General features: G+C 43.6%; 2 protein-coding genes across 2 annotated transcripts; one reads left to right on the top strand and one right to left on the bottom strand.

Moving 5' to 3' along the window:
• Positions 1-347: 347 nt before the first annotated feature.
• Positions 348-4941, bottom strand: LOC127762219 (probable voltage-gated potassium channel subunit beta). The gene is made up of 4 exons (XM_052286641.1): positions 4266-4941; positions 2141-2284; positions 824-988; positions 348-702 (listed from the first exon to the last, which is right to left on the bottom strand). Exons 1-4 carry the CDS (start codon positions 4827-4829, stop codon positions 589-591), a joined length of 987 nt encoding a protein of 328 aa, XP_052142601.1. The 5' UTR covers positions 4830-4941; the 3' UTR covers positions 348-588.
• Positions 4942-6986: 2045 nt separating this feature from the next.
• LOC127764769 (actin-related protein 2/3 complex subunit 1B-like) lies at positions 6987-12931 on the top strand. Its single transcript, XM_052289683.1, has 15 exons — positions 6987-7144; positions 8226-8311; positions 8462-8538; positions 8642-8736; positions 9195-9264; positions 9450-9519; positions 9724-9797; positions 9872-9914; positions 10241-10322; positions 10704-10792; positions 10882-10967; positions 11208-11268; positions 11790-11896; positions 11981-12039; positions 12128-12931. Exons 1-15 carry the CDS (start codon positions 7075-7077, stop codon positions 12184-12186), a joined length of 1128 nt encoding a protein of 375 aa, XP_052145643.1. The 5' UTR covers positions 6987-7074; the 3' UTR covers positions 12187-12931.
• The last annotated feature ends 3427 nt before the right edge of the window (positions 12932-16358 follow it).

Genomic DNA, 16358 nt, shown 5'->3' with positions numbered 1-16358 from the left:
CTCACTACCAGATGAGATGTGACTGACACAATGACACAATGTAGTGGTAGTACTATCATCTTCCCCAAGGTGAACAGAAACAGATTGATTCCTCAGCACAGCATGCCATGAGACATGGTGGCCAGCCTGCCATTGAAATCTTGCCAGCGAGAAAAATCAGCAAGGACCATGATAAAAACACTCCTGATTCCTTGGCACTCTCACTCGCTCGGCTGAATCTTTGATGCTGGCAGGCAGACAATGGCACGAGAACAAGGTCACCAGGAAGGAGGATGCAGGGACAGTCCAAGCACAAGACACCAAAGAATCAGAAAAGATGCCAGCAAGAAACGCAGGGAATGGATGGATAGATGCACACGGAAAAGACCAAGGTATATATATCACCGACAGCAACAAGTGAGTGGTCCACATGACAAAATGTATATAGAGCAGAGTACCACTGGACACCATTTCCCAACTACACAAACCCAGGCACATAAAGCAGCTTCCAAACGTAAGACAATGGAAGATAATAATATCGTCTAAAAGAATCCCACCGGGTAAATCCTGAAATCCCTGGAGCACACTCTGCACACCCCCTGTACCGCTTCATCTGTATGACTCGGTGCGCTTCGGCTTGCTTTGGACCACCGCTTCGATCTTGTCGACGACTTCTGGGGTTAGCAGCGGAATGACATCGAGGGCCTTCATGTTTTCAACAATCTGCTCATTTTTAGTTACCAAATGATGGATTAGTATTCTTAGTTTCAGAAAAACCATTAATTGGCGTCTTACTTGGCAAAAGAAACATATCTTGTGAAGCACGCGGGCGTGTGGAAGGTACCTGGTTTTCTTTTGTGGCTCCAGTGATCACAGATGAGACGTTTGGGTTCGATGCGCACCACGCGATAGCAAGTTGGGCTAATGAAACACCAAGCTCAGAAGCAATTGGTTTTAGCCCATTCACCTTTCTCAGTGTGTCGTCAACCAGAGATCTGTTGGCCAGGTTCTGAAAGAGAAAAAAGTTGCCTTGTTTAGAACAGCTCAGATTCTGAAAGAGAAAAAAGACACACATCTGACAAGGAAAACTGAAGTAGCATCGATGTATTTGTTAGGGGCAAGTTTCATAAGCCCATTCAGAAAATGAAAAACCATGATGTACACAAGCGTTTAGTCAATATTCAGAACAAGCAGAAGTCATGCTAGCAGCTGCTACATAAGTTATTAAGGCCCTGTTTGTTTCAGCTTAAGATTATTGTAATCTAGATTATTGAGCCAGATTACTATAAGTTGGATTATAATAAAGCCGACATAGAATAAGCTATTAGCTGTTTGTTTCTCTGGATTATTAGTTGTTTGTTAGCTGTTAGCCACCCAATAATCTAAAAAAGCACCTTTAGAGTGGATTACCAGATTATAGTAATCTGGCTTATAGATTATAATAAGCTATCTGTTTGTTTCAGCTTACTCCTAATAATCCAGATTATAATAATCCTAAGCTGAATCAAACAGGGCCTAAGTCACAACAATGACACGCTATGTTCTGGAACACTGATCCTGCAGCATTGAATCCACCATGAACTACAATCCAATGATTAATGCAATTGATATAGTAGTAATAGTTGAGTTTTATCCTTGGTATCTTAACATGACATTGTGATCTTCATGCATGGACAAAGGTACTCCCTCCATCTACTTTTGATAGTCATATTTCATCTTGATACACAGACCAAGGATAAGTAATTCTACTTATCATCTATTTAAACATGCTACTAGTCATTCCTCGCAAACAAACGATTCATTAATATTTACATTTCTCGATGCTCATGTAGCCAATCTTGTGTGGAAGAATGGAGAGTCACACATTAAATCCAAGAAAGTCTTTAAGATGATAGGTTGTTGGATTGAAATATGCCTATCAAAAATAAATTTTTCAGATTTGGAAATATGACTATCAAAAGTAGATGGAGGGAGTAATTAATAGTCAGGTACTCAGGTAGCATGATACTTTAAAAAGCATAGCTACAGCGTAGTATTGTCGATAGAAAAAATGATGGCACAAGGCAGCTGAGAATAAGCATGAACATTTTAATATCAGAATTCAGAAAAAGAAAAGCAGGAATGCACGTATCTAGTACAGGGACAAAGTTACCAATATTACCTTGTAATTTTCTAGGGCAAACCTACTATCAGCAGGTATATTTCCTTTGGCATACTTTCCAGTGAGAACTCCCGAAGCTAGAGGGCTCCATGTAGTCAAACCCAGGCCATATGTGCTGTAAAGAGGTAAGAACTCAGATTCCACCTGCAGAAGTACAAGATCGTTACTTCTTGTTACACAATCACACACAGCAATAAACTTTTTGCCATCTTAATCTTCAAAAGGACTTGCTACAATGCATTGGTGAGAAAAAGCAGTGATCCTACACACTCAGTTGAATGGCAGAAGTTTGTCAGCACAGAACAGTACAGTGTACATGCCTTTTATGGTTATATCAAAAAGTTCTGTATCAGCAATGGATCTGCTGATAGATGGATCAGTCATGACTCGTAGCCAAGTCCAATTCATTGCATTGGCTATACTGAACTAGCAACTCAAATTCTTCAAGTTCAACATTGTTCTCCTTTAGACTTACTGGATTCTGAAATATACAGCAAGATTCTGGAAAGCATCGCATAAAGAAATCTGCATTGTCACTTGTTAGTGGACTGTCAATTCACAAACAGAGTGTGAAGAATGTTAAGGAGCTGGCTCGGAGTCTCCTTTTCCTTGCCGGGGGATGAAGGGGAACACTTCATGGAATGGTGGCGACAAGTGCGGCAACTTTTTCAGCCGAGCTACAGGCCGGCCTTTGACACTCTATGTATGTTGGTCTGTTGGATGTTATGGAAAGAGCGCAACTCGAGAATCTTTGAACACAAAGATTGCACTTCAGCGCAAGTTTACAGAGCCATTAGAGATGAAGTGCTGATTTGGAGGGAAGCTGGAGTGTTTAAGCATAGAGAGTAGTGTGTGGGAGTCTTCTCCTGGGTTCCTTGATCCCTAGGAGCTTTTTCTTTTTTTGGGGGGGCTTATGCCCTGCGACAGTACAATGTCGTTCTGTACCTGGTTCATTTCTCTCTCTTCTTAATACAATTCGGTTGGTCGATTTTCAGCCGACCCGGCAAAAAGAAATCTGCATTGTGCATAGCAAAAATAAATAACTAAGTACATTTCCTGCTAGGTTGTATCATCCTCCCAGTAGACAACAAGAGAAATCTCTGGACTAATTTATTCGTAGCACTAGTCATAGAGAATGACAACCATTTCTGTTTTTCCTCTACCAGTCATAGAAAGCTCCACCTTGACTACTTAAGCTCATGCTGTCTTTTCTGTTTTAAGCGTGCTGAAGCGGCCAAATAGAAAAATTTTTGGGAGCCCAAACTGAAACTTTTTGAGATCTCACATATTTACGTAAGCCATCTCATTTGATTATGACCGAATATCAAGGTGTCAACCTGATAAAGACTAAATATCAAATAAAGCTTCCAATTGTAAGTATGAAAGGAGCATTGTTGTCTAAGTAGTCTCCACAATATTGTTATGCTTGAGCTTTCATTATCAGCATTGCTCTGTCTTTTGCCTGGCGTAATGACACAAGAGAATGTAAAGCAATGCATGGCCGACATTACTGCCTACTACTCCAGTTCTGAAGCTAAAGAAAAATACTATCGCTGGAGCCATGTAGTGCTACAGGTCACATCGAGGAGGATGAGATCTATACTACTCATCCTCCCTGACTGCTCACCTGTGCTTAATTTTCAAAGTTTAGGTGAAAATGCGGAGATGTCACCATCGCGAATCGAACCGATGCTCTATCATGTGTAGCCAAAATTCTCATGCAATTGGTATACTACTTACTCATCCGTGCAGGTGGAATACTAACGGTACTAGTGTCTACAGGATCTAGGAGCTCATCAAAGAGACAATAATAAATGTGAAAAAGAGAAGGATCTGATCCTAATCCCAACTCACCAAACCTACGTACAGTACTACGCATCAGCAGTTGGAGTACTAGAATACCAGCATTAAACATATTCGCTTTCGATTTTAAACGAGCTCTCGTTCTGGGCGGTGGAAACATCGGCAAGTGCTCATCAATTGGTACACATGAAATCCGTGAACCGCCATCAATTCAAATTCAATCCGCGCGTATCGCCCAACCAAATTGAAATTGCTATGGGTTTTGGAAGATGAGATCCAGTTGGGGGGAAGGAAGGAAGGATAGGGATAAGGGATCAGTGACCTTGTGGCGCGAGAAGAGGTTGTACTCAGGCTGTTCGACGATGGGTCCGACGAGGTCGAGGCGGTTGGCGACGCTCCACGCCTCGGTGATCTGCTGGGCGGACCACTCGGAGGTGCCCCAGTAGAAGGCCATGCCGTGGTCGATGACCCAGTTCATGGCGCGCACGGTCTCCTCGACGGGGGTGGTGGCGTCGGGGCGGTGGCAGTAGACGACGTCGACGTAGTCCATGTCGAGGCGCTTGAGCGAGCCGCGGAGGCCCTCGACGATGTGCTTCCGGGAGAGGCCCTTGTCGTTGGGGCCCTGCCCTCCCCAGAAGAGCTTGGTGGAGACGACGACGTCGGAGCGGCGCCACCCGAGGTCCCGCATCGCCTGCCCCATGATCTCCTCGGCGCGCCCGTTCGCGTACACCTCGGCGTTGTCGAAGAAGTTCACGCCGGCGTCGCGGCACGCCTGGAGCAGCGCCTTCGCCTCCTTCACGTCCAGCTGGTTGCCGAACGTCACCCACGCCCCGTACGACAGCTGGCTCACCCGCAGCCCCGACCTCCCCAGGTTCTTGTACTGCATCTTCGCCGCCTCCGCCTCCGCCGCCGCCGCCGCCGCCGCCTTCTTCCTCGTCGACGGTGAGGTTGGTTTGGATCTGCAGCGAGAGAGAGATCGAGAATGGCTAGGTGTCGCGCGGATGCGTTGCGTATTTCAGCTCTACTACTACCTGCGAGTCGCACGTGTTGAGCACGTGTCACGGACAGGTGGACCGATCTGTCCGGGGCCCACCTGTCACTGGGATTGGACGGAGCGTGGTGGGGCCCGATTGCAGGCGGTGGGAAGCCGAGGGGGATATGTCAGGTGGTGTATGACAGGTGGGCCATACGGGTACCGTTGGTGCGCTGGCTGTGTGGGGGTAAGGAAAAGCTGGGGTGACAGAAGAAAAAGGTTTCGCTCCCACCTTTTGAGATTCGGCAGCGCGAGAGCGATCCGCGGGCGGGCGAGTAGATTCCGCTACGCTGGATGACATCCCGACCCCACAAGCTGACAGCGCCAGGAAGGGAGAAGGCGACGCGGCCGCCGCCACCGTCCGGCACGGTGCAATGTCAGCCAGCCATGGATTTTTTTCTGCCACGTACAGAAAGCTCATGCTCATCTCGTCGGACTGGACACCAGCGTACAAATTGTTCTATGATTAATCTATATAGTAGATAGTTGTTACTTCTTCGTTTCAAAATATAAAAAAAAATTGATTAGATAAGACACATCCTAGATTTATAACACTATGAATCTGGATATGATTAGATAAAACACATCCTAGTACGATGTTTAGATTCGTAGTTCTAAAAATTTGGATATGGTCGGATAATACACATCCTATTATTATATCCAGATTCGTAATACTATGATATGTTTTATCTAACTAAAACTTATTATATTTTGGAAGAAAGAAAACATAGTTATGATGCAGAGAGTAGCTTTCTAAATACTGAGCTTTTTATTTTTATTTTCAGGAGAACCCAAAGATTCTGTGACACCACACGTCATGTGCTCATGCATGTGATGCCGATGCGTCATGCGATGTTCTCTTGTGCCTGGAGATGCCATGCCACTCTGCACGTGACGGCTATTGTCTCAAAGTTGAATAATAATAATAATAAATAAATAAAAGCACTTCACGCTTGAAAGTTGAAAGTTGAAAGGAACAGTGTTTGCGAGGGCATTGAGTTGAGTTGGACCAGGCTTTGAAGGGCGTGGGCCTCATAGATGGGCCCCAAACGGGCCAAGCTTAATTTGTCTCACATCTTCTTCTCCCTTTTTTCTTCTGCCTTTCCTTTTTCTCTGGCCATCTTTGGTTGGTACAACAGCGTGCGGGGAATAATGATAGACGTGATGATCATTAACGCAGGAAGGGGCTACTATAATCAGTGTGCAGTAGAAAATGACTGCAGCCAACATATTCTCGAGCACATTGATTGGCGAAGATCACCATACGAAATGATGAGATTCTTATTCTCATTCCTTCCCTTTCACCAAAAGAAAAAATAAAAACATGACGTATATTTATTAAAGTAATCCAAAACAATGATTTTTAAGTGCTTGTTCAATTTATTATTATTATTAACCTTACAACAAATCAATAATACTCAATTTCCGTGTAGTTTGATGTTACTAAATTTTGGTAGCGTTGGTTGCATTTGGGGCCATTTTGGATTGATGCTAAAATATGCCCTACCAATTGTTTGGCAATTTAAATAATAGTTTGATTGGTTTGGATTAGAGTCAAAGCATTGGCAATGCCCATATCTAATTTGGTAGTACTCTATAACTTTTCTTCACTATAAAAGCATATTAATAGCAAATGATAGCAAACAAACACATATATTATATGAACTTTACTCTACGGTAGTGCCAAAATTTACCATTGAATTGGTAGGGTAGAGAACCAAATAGACCCCTAGTTTAAAGTCTTAACTATCAGATTTTGGCAGAATCTTAAAGTAGAGAAACCTCTTCAATTACCAAATTTTACAGGGTAACAATGGCAAGAATATATTTTGCTCATTCAAAATTTGATGAAAAATGTACATTTTTTATATATACATAACTGAAGGAAAAAAAAAAAGTACTAGTTGTAGTGGCGAAGATGTGGGCCGCGGTAGTGGGCGTGCCTAACGGCCCCGTCCGTAGTGCGGACGAGTGGTGCACTAGTAGTAGTGTATTTCGCTTCGCCTCCAAGTTCCAACCATTTCCACCACCATCACCACCCTCCACCTCCGCCTCCGCCACAGCCGCGCCGCGCCGCTCCCCTCCGCCGCCGCCCGCGATGGCCGCGGCGGCGATCCACCAGTTCGCCGAGTGCATCACCTGCCACGCGTGGAGCCCCGACCACTCGAGTAATCACCCCTCTTCCTGCTCCTCCTCTCCTTCCCCCCTCTCTTCTCTAGATCTCGCGCCCTCCGCGGTGTTCCCGTTTGATTCGATTCTGGATCGCCGGCCATGGCGTACGACGCTGGCTACGAGTGCGTGCGGTCGGTACGGGTGGGATTCGCGACCGCGTTTTTCTAGGGTTTCCGCCTGCAAATGTGATTGAGCTCCGTTTCGAATCCCCCCGGTAGGAATCGGTTGTCGTTGCTGCTCATTTCGTGGAGATGAGGGATGTCCCTCTCTATCTTCGATCCGTGGTGTTGCTGGTTTTGGTGCCAGCGGTGGCGTTTCCTGCTGATGTATGGGTTTCTGTAGAACAAATGCCTTGCTAAGGTGGTTTCGGTATTAGGGTGATACTAGGAGACATGGATCGCGTCCGTAACACACGTTTACATCATGGATTTCCCCTCGTAGGTGGGGCGCTATATGTAATTTGAAATTTACTGACTTGGTTCTTTGAATTATGACCTGAATAATTCCATGTTTCCTGTGAATTTTACCTGCCACTCCATTCCCTGCACCATATTTGAATGGGAATTTCTTGCTACATAGCGCTAGCTCTTGTTCTGTCATGCACTGGTAAATGAATGCTCTCATCCATGGTAACAACCAGTACATTATACATGGCACCCACATGATTGTTATGGAAAATGAAGTAGGCTTCCTGCAATTATATATAATGTTCTTCAGTTCTCCTCTAGTGTAAGCCCAGGTTGCTTGTCTGCTGCTGATAGAGGGATAGATGAAACTACTGAACTCTGCATAATGTAGACTTGAACAGAGGGCTATACTCTTTCGTGCTCGCTTGATGTGTGCTAGTCCCATTGGAGGGGTGAGCAATACATTAATTTCTGTTCATACTGACCATAGATGATATATTATCTGCTTATATGGCAAAACACCTACTGTAATTTAAGAGTACAGCATTTCTTGCCTTGTAATATGAGACACTGTTACATCCCTCTAGAATGATGCCATTTCCCCTTTTTATGATGCACATCCCATGCCATCTTATTTTTAACTTGACATGTAACCTTTTCTCTCTCTCAGTGATTGCCTTTTGTCCAAACAACAATGAAGTACATATCTATAAGTTTTTTACTGACAAGTGGGAGAAACTTCATGTTCTTTCAAAGGTAAATGTTCTTATTTATATTTTACAAGTGCGATGATCTTGAGCACCTCTCTCTCTCTCTCTCTCTCTCATCATCTTTTTACAATGCAGTACTGTATAATCGATAGTTGATTCATTATCTTATTATTTTCGCTATTGCTATATCTTGCAGCATGATCAAATAGTGTCTGGAATAGATTGGAGTAGATCTTCCAACAAGATCGTAACGGTCTCACATGATAGAAATTCGTAAGTACACATCAAGTCTCAATTTTCTTATTATGAATCACCTTCCTATTCCACAAGGGTATAAATACATGTTGGTCTCCTTTTTTCCTTATATGAACTGCAGATATGTTTGGACACAAGAGGGCCATGATTGGGTTCCTACCCTTGTTATTCTCAAGCTAAATCGTGCAGCTTTATGTGTCCAGTGGAGCCCAAAAGGTTCTCTTTATAACCTGCCTTGATGCTTACTGGCGCATTGGATTTTTCTACTCCCGTTGCTGAATCAATATATTCTCTTTATAACCAGTGTATATGCTTTATAGTTCTTTACTCTCTCAGATACAAATATAAATCGTGCAAGCCTAATAAACTCTTTCCCAAATATTAGTCATCTTAGAACCTCTAAGCACTTTCCCTCTCTTCTTTCCTTACCCTTACTTAAAAACTGCCACTACACTACTCATGAATAATTACAACTGCACAAGTCATAACTTGTAAGTTCCTTAGCCTTAATTATGCTTTAGATGAGATGTTCAGATGCATTAGTTTGTCAGATTGTCTCAACCGTGCTGCCATATTTGTTGGCAACAAAATGTGTGAAAAACGGATGCTTATAACCTGAAGTGCAGTATCATGAAGAAAACAAGTTTTTGAAGTTCATTTTATATTGTTTGCAGAAAACAAGTTTGCCGTAGGAAGTGGTGCTAAGTCTGTGTGCATTTGCTACTATGAACAAGACAACAACTGGTAATTGTGTCTGCTACCTGTATTAGTTGACTGCTACTTTTGGATTTCCTTAGTTTTACGTTAGCTACGTCAAACATTACAACTGGGTTGTATGTTTTCTACTGATATAGTTCATGCAAGTAGGTAGGTTGATGTGCCACTCTTGATATGTATTTTTCTTAACTGCCTGGATCCTTCACCTACAGGTGGATTAGCAAGGTTGTTAGGAAGAAGCATGAATCTTCTGTCACTAGTGTTGCATGGCATCCAAACAATGTAAGCGTCTCTCTTTATATTGTGCTTTCATTACAGCTGTGTTTTTCTTTCGTTTTGCTTTTTCTTGTACTTGTGAGATGCATATCTCCCAATCCCACCACTATGCAATTCTGCTTGGTTTATACACGCAACATCTATGTATATGCGGGACCTGTTTTTCTTTGGAGGCAATATTTTATTTTGCTTGCTTTCGCGTTTCTTCAGATACTTCTTGCAACAACATCAACTGATGGTAAATGCAGAGTGTTATCCACTTTCATCAAGGGTGTCGATACAAGGTGGACCTTGCTGTTCTTATGCCTATCAGGATCTTCTAAATATTTTGTTTATCTCATAGCTTTTTCTTGACCAGGGGATCACATGCGAGCACTTCTACTGATTGGAAATTTGGAGAGGTATTTGCCATTTCTTAGACCATTAATGCATAGTGTTCCACTGTTCCTTCTGTTGGAATGAAAATGTCTTACGATATATCCCTTTGTGATTTTCAAATATGCCTCTCCATTTTGTCACCACACAACTTCTTAGGCTAATTATACATTTTAGCATCAGCATCAGTGTTTTTTTATTAAATACTCCATTAACTAAGAACTTGAGAACTCATTATGATTCACAACCCTTGGCAAGGCATACTATCCTTATATTAGCTGCTATAGCATTTTTTGTTTCCTGTCAAAGTGCTGATCATCCTTGTAACATTTTTTCTGCTATGTGGTTGCAGCAAATTGCTCAGCTTGACCTATCATCTATGTGGGCATTTGGTGTAAGGTGGTCGCCAAGTGGAAAGACACTAGCCTATGCAGGTTCTCCCTCCTACTTGTTTCTTCATCCTAAGTGTGTTTAACTCTCTATTTTGCTTTTGTTTACCACATCATCTCGCATGCATCATAGCCTCCTACCAACTTATACTTTTACATGTGAAAGGTTCTCTTCATTGTCAATATACTGTGGCACCTTGACTGACATAAGCTAGTTGAACTTCAATTAATAAAAACACTAGCCAAGGCCTCTGCATAGTTCATCTTTTGTCCTCTCCAGTATTTTGAGCTCCGTTGAGATTATGACTTGTTTCTTCAATTTTTATTTCCCACAGATGGGACACTATACCCTCTGATATATCCACAGATAAGATAATTTTCAATTATTTACATATATTGACTTGTTTGTTATTGTCTGATTGCTAGGGCACAATTCCATGATTTATTTCATTGATGATGTTGAAACGTCTCCTGCTGCACAGAATTTAGCACTGCGTGATCTGCCTCTCCGTGATGTGGGTCAGCATTTTCCCTTCTGCTAGTATTTATTTGCATGCTATAATTCCATGTTTCATAATATTGGGTGAACTCCACAAAATTTCAGATTCTTTTTCTTTCTGAAAGGACGGTGATTGGTGTTGGATTTGATTGCAATCCTATGATCTTTTCTGCAGATGAGACTGGACTTTGGTAAGCAAAGATGTAGATAGCAAATTAGCAACTTGTTAAAGTGGTTGCATTTTCCTTTTTATTCCGACAGTGCATTGTTATGAGCACTTGCTTCTTCCTGTTAAAAACATCTGATTTCTAGCTGCCTAGCTTCACCTTAATAGTTAAGGCACTTTAACCTTTTTTTCTTAAAAAACATCTTGTTTCCTAAGAGTTCCATGACCATTATTTTAGGTTAATATATATGTTTGTCTCTCATAGGAGCTTTGTCAGATACTTGGATGAAAGAAAAGTAACTACATCAACTTCAAGAGCTTCACAGGTTTCCTTTCTCCCTCCCTCTCATTACTTCATGTTAGTGCAGGATTTAATCGTGTCATTCCTTGCTGTTGTGCTGTTATATGCAGCTGTTATCTACTATTTACTATGTTCACAAGGTTCTATCGTCATGTGTATTTAGGCGAACACTATATAGCGCAGCCCATGGTTGGAAGTACAGTCTATTGGTTATATAAAAAAATGTGGATTTTCAGTTTACAAAAAGATATTTACATCTCTGGTTTCAGTAATTGAAATGGAATTATCCTTGGTTGGAAAAGAAAAACATTCTTGTCTTCAGCATTTTAAACCTGAACTATTCACCCTTTATTATCAGTGCAACCTCAAGTCTATATAGAGTTTATCTGCTCAGTTCTTTTTAGCTGAGGCAGTAGCATTAACACAAGTATCCTATTGATCTTTGCCTTCAGTTGTGAATACAATAATCAGAACAGGTGGTCCATGGTTATTTGAATAACTTGCGATTCCACAAGAACTAACATCAGAATAAAATTTATGTATCAGCTATCTGAAGCCTTCGGAAAGCTATATGGCCAATCAAAGCAAGTGGCAAGCAGTGATACTGTTGAACCATCAAAGCCTCGTGGTGGTGTTCATGAGAATTGCATAACGTACTACCCTCTACTTCCATTTTGCAGTTCAAAAGCGGACTCTTATCAGTTGCATATAGACTAATAATTTCGTAAATTTCACAGTTGCATCGTGCCATTGAGAAAAGGAAACGACAGTATTGTCAAACGGTTCAGCACGTCAGGTTTAAAACATTTCTATGTTGACGGCCTAAATTCTCCAGCTTTATGTTCAGGCAGTCTATGTTAACATTCTGTACTCCGTTATTGCAGGATTGGATGGTAAGATTGTGGTATGGGATGCAGAAAACCACATCGACATTAAAAAATAGCTCCAGGGAAGGTTTCTGATCAATCACATCCAATGAACTTATATTGATGCATGGCAACAATGGCAACGAGCCCTGCAGGTTTTAAAGATCCAGGGCTAGGGAGGAGAATGCTTGTTTTTTGTTGTACCTGTACACAAACCATTTCTTTAGCTGGCTCTTTAGCATAGAGGCTATTGGGATCTCTATAAGTTGGCTTCATTTTTTTGGGGAGTAACTCGGTCTTGAATTAATATTGTGTAATACCTGTAAAATCCTAGCTAGGCAATTACATAAATTCGACATCTCATCCCAAGTGTTTCGCGGTATTCTGTGTAAAATAACCACACGTGGAATTCACCCGAATGCTTTCACTTTTGCTCAGATGATAATTGCTCGTCATCCTGTTTGGTTTGATTTGATTTTGATGTGCTATATACGTTGGAACCTGCGGACTCGAGAGGCTCGCTTGGTTGAAATTTGTGATGTACTTAAGTAATTTACTGCTGATGAAGGAGCATGAAATCAGGTCCTGGCGATGTGGCCTGTGGGGACCTGCCATGTTCGTGGATCCCCATGTATATATGCTCATCTGCTCAATTATCTGAGACATTCCTCCAGGGCGGCCAAATTTGGATGTACGTCCATGAAGCATCCACTTTGCTTTTGTCCAAAGCAAAGCAGCAAATCCACAGGCGACTGTAGATCACTCGCTTCTGTTACGGTCTGTGGTTAATACAAGTGTCATGCATGTCTGACGCACACTGACTCTTATACATGATTGATGCCGGCTCACTCACTGTGCTGTCGCCTATCCAACTTGCATACGTACATCGTAATCAGTACAAGTATATATTTCTTCCGTCCTATAAAAAAACTAATCTAATACAGAATATTAACGGATATAAATTAATAGAATATATCACATCTAATTTTAGATTCATTTTTCATGGAACGGAGGGAGTATGAGAGCTAGATATTGGACATGAAACCGTTAAGCAAGTAGTCGTGGAAGGGAACAGTTATCGACCTGTTTATTTAGCATGAAAAGCATTCAAAATTTTGGAAGTATCAAATTGGCTCCCTCCCTTCATATAAATCCTCGCTATGTCCACCCCACATCTTTCATCGCCATTGTCTTGTATACCTTCTTTTTTTAATCTATCCATATAAAACAATTTTATGCACCATCTCCTTTGTATTAAAATAATTTCATCTTTCACGAAATCATTTCATTGGAGTATTTTACTTGCCGCCATCCAAACTACTACCTCTGTTCTAAAATTGTTTCAAAATATAAGAGATTGATTCTAGCTATAATTCCTTATATTTTTTTAACGAAGATAGTAAGTTTCTAACTTCTCTCCAGTCAATGCATCTCTTTTTCACTCGCCATCTTCTTACAACTCGAACAACACTATCACCACTTTGCCAATCACCACCATCCACCTTCTCCACCATCTTTCTCGATCTCCCTTTACTAATTAACTTCCAAAAATAAAAAGGTGGGCCTCTCTCCACCCAGGTCTTATCAGATCATGCCATCCGGTTCTGCTATCATACATTTACGGCCACTCTCCCGCTCGTCCCTTTTGTCATGTGGCAGTCTTGCTCAAGAGACGAAAATTGAGAGTGAGAACGATTTTTAACTTGTGGAGAGCGAGAATGTAGAAGGGAATGCCGATTGTTAGGGAAAGAAAATAGAATTGTCGTAGCATTTTTTTTCAACTAAAATCCTAAAATATCAGGATTAGGAACGTAGTAGGGACACTGTTGGTGATGATCCAAACAAGTGATCACAAACGGTAGGTAGATAGGCTCAGCTCTTGGATTCTCGTCTTGTAGAGCTAGAGCCAAACCAAACGCTATTAGAACTTTAATCTTTTATGAGAGGTGCAGGCGAATATACTTCAGAGAATACATACGAGGATGACTATCCTTCCCTGATTCCATGACTCTAGATAAATGTTAGATTTAGAGCTCTACCAAACATCCTTAAGAGACATGTATGGCTGTCGTAATTTTTTTATTAAAAAACTTTCAGATGTAACTATAGTATAATTAAAGTGTAATTAGATTGTAAGTTTGTAACTACATTGTAACTGTATTAACTATACTGTAACTACGATATAACTTATATAAAACTTGCATTTAACTATCGTTTGGTTAGCATTGAGATCTCACACGTGACATGTGTGAAAATTTCTTTCTATTATTTTTTTTCCTTCATGGATAAATCTCGAGGCAATCCGATGTTCACAAATCTGAAAGTTTTGGAGCCAAAAGTTTGTGGAAGTTTTCTAGCGAATCCCTTTTTTATGGCAAACAGCCTACTAACAAGAGATCCAGGAGTTTCATGAATCCTTCAAATTAATTTGTTTGTCTCTTCAATGATACTACCTCCGTTTTTTAATAGATAACGCCGTTGACTTTTTCTCATATGTTTGACCATTTGTCTTATTCAAAAATTTTATGCGAATGTATAAGATATAAATCACACTTAAAGTACTATGAGTGATAAAACAACTCATAGCAAAATAAATTATAATTACGTAAATTTTTTGAATAAAACGAATGGTCAAACATGTGAGAAATAGTCAATGGCGTCATCTATTAAAAAATGGAGGGGGTATGATATTGCAACAATTAATTAACACTTATAACAGACATAAATCACTGATGATGTTACACGAGTGAAGCAGTAGCACATGCCATAGGCCATGGTGATGATCGATCGAGCAGAACAAATTAAGATAGCCTAGATGGGGCTCCCGAAGGCGAAGGCGGCGGCCGGCCAGCACGCGGCGGCGGCGTCGCGGGCGCTCCAGCGGCGGACGAGGTCCATGTACTCCTCCTCCTCGACGATGGCGGCGCCGACCTTGCTCCGCCACGCCTGCTCCGCCTTGGCGAGCTCCATCTCCGCGTCCTTGATGAGCGAGTCGAGGTCCAGCCCCAGATCGAGCCCCATGTCCAGGCTCACGCCCAACCCCTTCTCGATCTCCTTGCTCCTCGCCCAGTACTTGTCCTCCAGCATCGCCAGGAACTCCTCCTCCACCTTCTCCACCTCGAACGCCGCCGCCGCCTCCTCCGGCGCCAGCTCCATCAGCAGGCACGGCTTCTCGTCCTCCATGTCGCCGGCCTCGTCGTCCTCGCCCGCCGGCCGGCGAGACCGCGACCGCGAAGACGAGATGGTGCCCTTCTCCATCGTGATGAACCCCGCGCCCTCCTCGTCCACGTCCTCCACGCGCCCGAACGCGCCGCCGCCCTCCATCTCCGCCACCGAGTTCTCGATCGTGATGAACCCGCCTCGATCGGATCGGAGCGACGCCGCCCGCCGAGCCGACCCCGACGCCGCCGCCGCCGCCGGAGACGGCCGGTTCCGGAGGCAGCTCAGATCCGGCAGGCACGACGCGTAGGATCCCTTCCCCTTGTTCTTCCTCTCCGCTCTTGCATGGCCTGTTCGTGATCGATACACGTAGTAACTAATTAGTATTTACTTCTTAATTCGCAATTAATTAACCACTACACTGTTATTTAGCGCCATAATTAAGTGATTAACTAGGCTAGCTAGGGTTTCGTTTCTTCCTTATTACCATTGGCGCCGCCATGGTTTTCCTCATGCTCCATCACTCTGCAGTAGACGCTGACGGTGAGCACGGCGCCGGCGGCCGCGCCGCCGAGCGGGAAGCTGAGGGCCTTGCCGCCGAACCGCGGGTTGGAGCTCTCCGCGGTGGCGATCTCGGTGAGGTCGACGGGGAAGGAGCCGAGGTCGCCGCCGCCCCTCGCCGTCGACGCCGGGTCGTCCACGAGCGCCGCCCACACGGCGAAGCTCCGCAGCGTGGCGCCGCCGGCGACGAAGTAGTTGAGGAACACCTCGTCGAACGCGGCGGCGCCGCGCGACGCGCGCACCGGCGACGTGTGCTCCCCCTCGCCGCCCCTGCCGCGCCACCCCACCACCACGCCGCGCCCTTCCGCCGCCGGGGGGAGGCCGGTGACGTGCTGCACCTGGAGGCACACGACGCACCGCGCCCGCCGCGGCCGGCCGAGGCCGGCCAGCGAGCCCAGCAGCCGGCACTTCCACTGCCCCAGCCCGCCGCCGCCGCGGCCGCCATCGCCGCCGCCGTGCAAGAGGTTGAGCTCCTCCGCCACAAGCGAGGAGGAGCCATGGTGATGTGGCTTGCCTACCATCTTAAGCT

The sequence above is a fragment of the Oryza glaberrima genome, chromosome 2 (assembly GCF_000147395.1).
Source record: "Oryza glaberrima chromosome 2, OglaRS2, whole genome shotgun sequence".
NCBI classification, from domain to species: Eukaryota; Viridiplantae; Streptophyta; class Magnoliopsida; order Poales; family Poaceae; genus Oryza; species Oryza glaberrima.
This window is presented reverse-complemented; position numbering and strand designations above follow the sequence as displayed.

Excerpts from the sequence above, each read along its gene's own strand:
- LOC127762219 (XM_052286641.1), bottom strand. The coding sequence starts at position 4,829 with ATGCAGTACAAGAACCTGGGGAGGTCGGGGCTGCGGGTGAGCCAGCTG. Across the intron at positions 2,285-4,265 it reads ACCTCTTCTCGCGCCACAAG|GTGGAATCTGAGTTCTTACC; the intron begins GTCACTGATCCC and ends GTACTTCTGCAG. Across the intron at positions 989-2,140 it reads TTGCCCTAGAAAATTACAAG|AACCTGGCCAACAGATCTCT; the intron begins GTAATATTGGTA and ends TTTCTCTTTCAG.
- LOC127764769 (XM_052289683.1), top strand. The coding sequence starts at position 7,075 with ATGGCCGCGGCGGCGATCCACCAGTTCGCCGAGTGCATCACCTGCCAC. Across the intron at positions 8,737-9,194 it reads TGTCCAGTGGAGCCCAAAAG|AAAACAAGTTTGCCGTAGGA; the intron begins GTTCTCTTTATA and ends TATTGTTTGCAG. Across the intron at positions 10,323-10,703 it reads AAAGACACTAGCCTATGCAG|GGCACAATTCCATGATTTAT; the intron begins GTTCTCCCTCCT and ends TCTGATTGCTAG.